The 7,172-nt window shown below is 45.6% G+C and overlaps 1 protein-coding gene across 1 annotated transcript; it reads right to left on the bottom strand.

Annotated features, from left to right (window-relative positions):
* Positions 1-3,381: 3,381 nt before the first annotated feature.
* Positions 3,382-5,483, bottom strand: LOC149344166 (uncharacterized). Its single transcript, XM_089547161.1, has 2 exons — positions 4,498-5,483; positions 3,382-3,469 (listed from the first exon to the last, which is right to left on the bottom strand). The coding sequence occupies exons 1-2, from the start codon at positions 5,481-5,483 to the stop codon at positions 3,382-3,384; spliced, it is 1,074 nt and encodes a 357-aa protein (XP_089403287.1).
* Between the last annotated feature and the right edge of the window lie 1,689 nt (positions 5,484-7,172).

Here is a 7,172-nt window from a genome sequence, read left to right as displayed (position 1 = left end):
TTATGGACATAAGGATAGTTGCTTCGTTCTTTTTTTCTTTTTTTGCTAAAACGTGGGCGGGTATGGCGTGAGTGTTGCCTTTTTCGATCACTTAACGGTGCTTAAGAACTTCTCACAGGTCAGGTGCATTTTGCAATGGTCGCACAAGCATGTTTAATTAAGCCTCACTAGCCTAACTGGGCAAATTGAGATGCGTCTTATACATGGGTGCGTCTTATATAGCAACTTTTTCAAAGACAGCCTGCATATATGGGGGGTGCGTCTTATACAAGGGTGCGTCTTGTACACCGGAATATACGGTATACTCAGAAATGGAAAGGAGCCAAGTACAAAGAAAAGCAAACCAAACAACAAAGAGGTAAAATGCAAAATGTTGCCCTGTTTTACTCATGCACTTAGCAGCAATGGTCATAGTGAAAAATGGCATAGCAATAAAGAAGCACTTGGCTTGTAACATGCACACCTTTTTGGAAATACTAGAGTGTAGTTGTGCTTTTGCCATTCATAGAAACTGGCTTGTCTGGCATGGCTCCGCGTCTTGAAGTGACTAATTGCATCATTTTTTTTATGAAGGTTGGTGCGTTTTAGTGCTGGTTATTGCATTACTATTTCTACTTCGTCCGTCTACTAGTGAGTCGTCAGTTTGTGTTACACTTCCTTCTTTATCACATTTAAATTTTTTAGGTATTGCACATTTCAGTGTTGTGTCAAGGGCATGTGGAAGAGCTGGAATTACAGAATTGCTGTTAGCAAGCCCAGCCTCTTGTGTGATATACAGACAGTGCTCCTACTGTTGCATACTGTTTTTATTTTTGAATATTTGCTATTACACACACTAATCTGTGATTTTCATCAGCATGAAATCATTTTCCTAAATGATTTGTGCAGTTAACGTTATAAAAAGGCAAAGTACACAATTACCGTTTTCACTTCTTTCTTACATCGGAACCTACTACTATTGCATGACACCATCGTTGCGAAGGTGTAAGTTTTGTGTTTATTTTAAACAACTACATGATTTCTGACTTGCATGCTTCAACAGGCATGAAAGTGTAGCGCCCGGCGACGCTATAAAGCGCAGGCGCTGAGATCGGCGTTCCCGCGACAGAAGAAAATAAAGAACGACAGCGCGTGCTCGGAGCGCACACCCGGCACGCCCAGTTCGGAACTAGAAGCCTGCCACGCTGGTCGTCTCTCTCTGGTGCTCCGCTGCGACCCCGCAAATCCTCAACAGTGGTGACCCGGCGAACCGTGCCTTCTCTCCCAGTGGCGTCCTAGCATGGCGTACTGGCAGCACCCAAGTTTCGACCCGCCGCTCCCGGCGTTCCGGCCTGCAGGCGTCGGCGGGTGGTTCGCCCAACTGGAGGCTGCGATGTACCGGAACGGCATCACCATCCAGCCGTTCAAACACGCAGTCCTTTGCGACATCCTCCCGCCCGACCTCCTGCGTCGGCTCACCTACTCTGCTTTCGGCGGCCGGCCATACGATGAGCTGCGTGCGGCCGTCTTGGCGGACTTCGGCGCCTACTACGTTCCGCCGCCGCTCTACGACGCAGCGGACCCGTTTTCGCCGCCGCCAGCCTCTGGCCCTGCACCGGCCTCGCTCGCGCCCACGCAGCCTTCATCAGAACCCGGCCCGCCACAGCAGCCCCTCGCCGCCTCGCCGCCACACCAGTCCAGCGTCTCCGGCCCAGCTTCTTTATCACCGACCGAGCCAGACGCTGCCGCATCGCTTCCGGCAGCACTTCCTGCTACCCCGGTTAAGCTAGCAGCACTGTGCGATGACTCCACGGCCCCAAGTCCGCACTCATTCCCTCCGCAGCTCGGTGAGGTGCCTGGCCAACCGCGGTTTGCCACGCCAGCGAACTCAGCGACAGATGCGCCTCGCGCCCCCCTGTTCAGTGCCTCCGGCCATACCGCCGGAGGAAGAAAATAAAGAACGACAGCGCGTGCTCGGAGCGCACACCCGGCACGCGCAGTTCGGAACTAGAAGCCTGCCACGCTGGTCGTCTCTCTCTGGTGCTCCGCTGCGACCCCGCAAATCCTCAACAAAAGCATAGTACCATATGACACTATGCAATCAACAAATGCAATTCGATCTTGGCCGCGCCGGTGTAATGTCGATGAAGGCGAAATATAGAGGCCCGTGTACTGTGCGATGTCTGTGCACGTTGAAGAACCCGAGGTGACCAAAATTTCCGGAGCCCTTCACTGCGGTGTTCCTCGTAGCCTGAGTCGCTTTGACGTTAAACCCGCAATTAACGTCTCATTCCTGGCTGTGACTATCGCATAGAAATTTTATTCCTGTGTTCTGTTTCCTGCAGGTGCATTCATTTAATGTTTCGAGATTGAAAAGGCTGTGTACAAACTCTGGACGGAACCCAGAAGGATGCAGTATTTCTGAAGCGGGCCACCGCAACTTTGTGGTGAAGAGAAGCAGTGGTACAGCGCAGCGTTATTGGCAACTGCTCGGGAGAAGGATATTGGAAGGCAAGGAAAAGGCTCTACAGAAGGCACTCACGCAAGTGAAAATGGATGCACTCACAGGTTATTACTGGTTTTAGCTGGATTTAGCACATAAGTATATATTCACTCCGTCAGTGTATTCGGTAATTGCAACTCAAGATTTGTTAGTGGTTTATTAGGAAGCACAAAACAAAGGATAATAACAAATGTGTGGGGTGGAAGCTAGTGACCAATTCACTGTAGGTACGTCATTATGTGAAGGTTTGTGTACAAGAGGTTAATTGATGGGCATAGTTCGTAGCTCATGTGACGGACAGTATAAACAGCTTAAATGGTGAGGTTCTGATAGCAATGGGGCAGTGCATGAGCAGAAAAACTAGCCAGGAATTAACAACTTTTCATGAATGCTCAGCTGTCATGCTTTAGAAATAAGGCTGTTGGTATTTGGCAGCCATGTGCTGTGAAGCTCGGTATTTTAAAAGTGTTGAGGCCTAAGGGATTCTGATTCATTGTTGGCATTCATGGGTGCTCTCACATTAGCCATCCTCCTTTAATGCAAATAGCAGCGTTTGCTAGTTGTCTTTGCAATGGGATCATTATAGCAATGTATATCATAATAAATATATAATTTTTCTCCCTTAATCTTCAGGGACTGTCGCTACACACAAATGGATTCAAGCTGCCATCAAGGCAATGAAAGATATTCGACTTTCTCGGAAAAGATGCACGCTATGATGCGAGGGGCCTCCAGTGTGACTCATTCGCAGCTTTTGTCTACTAATAAAGCTAAGGTTGCTCTTAGGCAAATGTGAGCGTTTTTTTTTGTTCTTTCAATATGTACTTGCTCTTCGTGCTAGTCAAGAACATGAGTCATGTAATAATTATTTGTTTGTTGCTACGTACATACTACCATGCTCAAATTTGAGAGACCCCTGTGAGTTCTTGCCGAATTTTGCCAAACTGCATGCGGGCGCCGCCTGGCGAAGCAATCCTGTTGTCGAGACTGATGCCCATATGCAATATGGCACGTTTCAGCATGCACTTGCATCGGTTTCTTAATTTTGCTCGCGATAGTATGTCCAAACATTGAGCACCACTGTGAAGACATGTTAGGTAACAAATTTGTTTCTGGATGCTTCACCCTTCCTTTGACATCATCCCGGAATGCTACACCAACTGCACCAGGAAACAGTAAACCAAAGCACACCAGAGCTTGTATCAGCTGGCTGGGTCACACCAGATGAGAACACACTATGCCATGTCACAGAACCCATTTCTGAAACCCTGGTCTGGAAACACCACGAAGGGTAATTCGCCAATTTTCTTTTGTGTGAGTATATCGCAGTGTTGTGATTTTGAGATCACCACACGCACATAGCGGTGCACTATGTAGCTCGGAACACTGTGACAAGGTAATAAACAACCAGTAAACTTTCGACTGGATGCATTTAGATCTTTTAATAAACAGTCAGTTAAAAGTGAACTGCAGGTCAATTAAGGAAAAATGCCAAGTAATAAACTGGCAATTAAATGTGAACTGCAGGTTTATAAACAGTCAGTTAAACATGTATTGCCAGTCAATAAAATCTCAATTTAGATCTATTGAGTTAAATTAATAAACTGCCAATTGGAATAAGGTGGCCAATTTTAAATTGAAACTCAACACAAAAAAGTCTATAAACTGTCAATTAAACCGCAAAAGAATTCATAATAAACTGGCAATTAAATGTTAACTTAATATGAATTCAGTGTTAATTGACATGCAATTAAATGTGAACTGCAGGTTTATAAACAGTCAGTTAAATATGTATTGCCAGTCAATAAAATCTCAATTTGGATCTATCGAGTTAAGTTAATAAACAGCCAATTGGAATACGGTGGCCAATTTTAAATTGAAACTCAACAAACAAAATCTATAAGCTCTCAATTAAACCGCAATACAATTTATTGCCGAGACTCAGTAAGTATTTAATTAAAACTAGGTAGAAATGTTTGCAAGGGACGTAGCTCATTGGTAGAGCAATGAGGCACGGCAGCCAGCTTGGAGGTTCTTCGCATGCAGCATATACACTCCTCACCAAAGCACACTGTTCACGAAACACAGATTTGGACGATCTTGGTGGCTCGGCATGTCTGTCCATCATACGGCTTTTCCAAAGACTGAATAGTCCCATCAACATAAACAGATCATAAGGCACAACAGAGTTTTTGTCAACAGGCAGAAATCTAATAGTGTACGGTGTAATTTCAATGTCCTTTTTAAGAGTTAGTTGTAGTATGTCCCAAAAGAACATGGCATCACGGCACAGGATGAAGCAATGATCAATTGTCTCAGGCACGTTACACAGACGGCAATTCACATTCCAGGGTACAAACATCCCCTTGTCATTAAGAAATGTCTTGACAGGCAGCGTCGCTGTGTGTAGTTTGAAAAAGAACGTTTTAGCGGCTGCCTGAATGCACATCCGCCTAACACGCATTAGAACACTGATGTCGAAAGACCCCAGATAAGGCTGCCGATACAATGGTGTAAGGAACAAAGACTCAGTGAGAGCCTGGGTCATCTTTTTTCTCGAGAGGCTATACAGGTAATCTAAAGAGAAGCGCACAGTGTGGAAATTGTAAGTGTCAGCAACATCTTTGAGGAATCCCCACAAAGTCCCCTCACGAGCCTGCACAGTCGGTGCGAATAAGTAAGGCAAATGAAAACTAAGCCGCCTAATGAGCACAGCTACCAGAAACGGGTGGTTTGCCAATTTTAAAAAGAAAAAACGGGAAACAAGTTGATGCACGAACAGGTGAACAAGACCCACTCCACCACCCTCTAAGGGAAGGAACAAGTTGTCACGCCTCATGGGCTCCCATTGAGAGCGCCAAACGAATGCTGCAAATATTCTGTGTATTGCTTGCACCTTCCTCCTCGCACAATGCAGGACTTGAAGGACATACGCGAGCTTTGCAAACAAAAATATGTTACAGACCTGTGCCCTCGCAAACACTGAGAGTTCCCTACCCATCCAAGCCTGTGTTTGCCGCCGTAGAGTTACAATTTGTGAATCCCAGTAGGCTGTACTGTTGCGAACTTGGTGCAGCGGAACGCCTAGGTACTCAAGAGGGCTACTGTCCCAGCATATGCCACCGAAATGGCTTGGCCTAGTTCCCCAATAACCCAACCAAAAGCCTCTGGATTTCTCTAAATTAAGAGTCGCGCCTGATACATCACAGAACTGTTTAGTCAAGTTTAGAGCCTCAAGTACACTCTTTTTGTCAGAACAAAAGAGGGCGACATCATCAGCATAGGCTAAAACTTTAACTTCACATTGAGACAGAGAGAAACCGCGGATAGCTGCGCTGTTAATTATACTGAGACAGAGGGGTTCCAGATATAGGGCAAACAACAATGGAGACAGTGGACATCCTTGACGAACAGATGCTTCTAGTGGTATTGGTTTCGTTAGCTCCTGATTAACAATAACCCTTGTATAGGAGTTCTTATAGCAAAGCCTTATGCCTTTGAGCAAGACGTCACCAATATTTGCATACTCCAAGACCGCGAACAAGAAATCGTGCCGAACTTTATCAAAAGCCTTCGCCAAGTCAATTTGAATCAGAGCAACTTGGCCTGTCTCATCTGATATTGTCTCTAATACTGAACGTGCAATATGGATATGTGTTTGAATACTACGGCCTCTAATACCACAGACCTGATGCGAACCTATCAAGTCCATAATGACGAGCTGCAGACGACTGCTAAGAACCTTGGCAAAAATTTTGTAATCAACATTGCAGAGGGAAATTGGACGATATCCCTCAACAGTTTTCAACCGATTAGTATCTTTGCTTTTGGGAATTAATATTGTGTGCCCAGAATAGAAAGTGGGAGGCAGGACACCCACATCATAAGATGCTTGGAAAACTTCCATCAAAACAGGCACTAGGCAAGGCGAAAAAGTTTTATAGAATTCGCTAGTAATACCATCTGGCCCAGGAGATTTCTGGCTCTGCAGGGCAGAAATGGCTGATTGAATTTCATCCAAAGTGATAGGTCCCTTCACTATAGCACACTTCTCATCCTCTAGTCGAGGGAAGTTTCCGAGTAAGGAACTGTAATCGAAACCCTGATTTGGATCTTCGCAACTGGCAAACAGCTTTCGATAATAGTCGAAGAAAGCAACAAGAATACCAGGCGCATCGCTGTATGTGCAATCACCATACTGAATTTCCAATATTTCCTTCGCAAGAGCATTCTCTCTTTCATCACTCAGGGCCCGACGAGAAGGTTGCTCATCAAGAAACCTTCGGGACCGAGATCGTATCAAGGCCCCCTTATATCCTTCTGTCGCAAATTGTTGAAGCTCTGCTTTTACGTTATTAATCGCTTCGAGATAGGCACCCGGGCTTACCCTCTCTAGCTCATGTAGCTCCGTTATGGTGCGCCCAAGCTCTCGAAGGTGGTATCTCTTCAAGAAAGCGATTCTTACTGAGGCCTCAAATGCCAAGTTTTTGATCTCCTGTTTAAACAAATCCCACTTTTGAAAAACGGACAGATCACGGCGTGACCATACGTCCTTCAAACAAGTAGGTACAGCACGCTGAAAGATTTCGTCTGAGAGCAGACAGTTATTCATCTTCCACAACTCACATCGAGGGTGAAGTACATGCCGAGTGTACCTCCCTATCTGAAGAGATACCATACAGTGGTCACT

This window comes from Amblyomma mixtum, chromosome 5 (genome assembly GCF_055824585.1).
Source record: "Amblyomma mixtum isolate Tamu chromosome 5, ASM5582458v1, whole genome shotgun sequence".
NCBI classification, from domain to species: Eukaryota; Metazoa; Arthropoda; class Arachnida; order Ixodida; family Ixodidae; genus Amblyomma; species Amblyomma mixtum.
This window is presented reverse-complemented; position numbering and strand designations above follow the sequence as displayed.

Bases quoted from the DNA above. Each gene is read 5' to 3' on its own strand.
- LOC149344166 (XM_089547161.1), bottom strand. From the start codon at position 5,483: ATGGGTAGGGAACTCTCAGTGTTTGCGAGGGCACAGGTCTGTAACATA. The intron at 3,470-4,497 runs GTGCCTCATTGC...TATGGGCATCAG, and splicing joins GAACCTCCAAGCTGGCTGCC to TCTCGACAACAGGATTGCTT.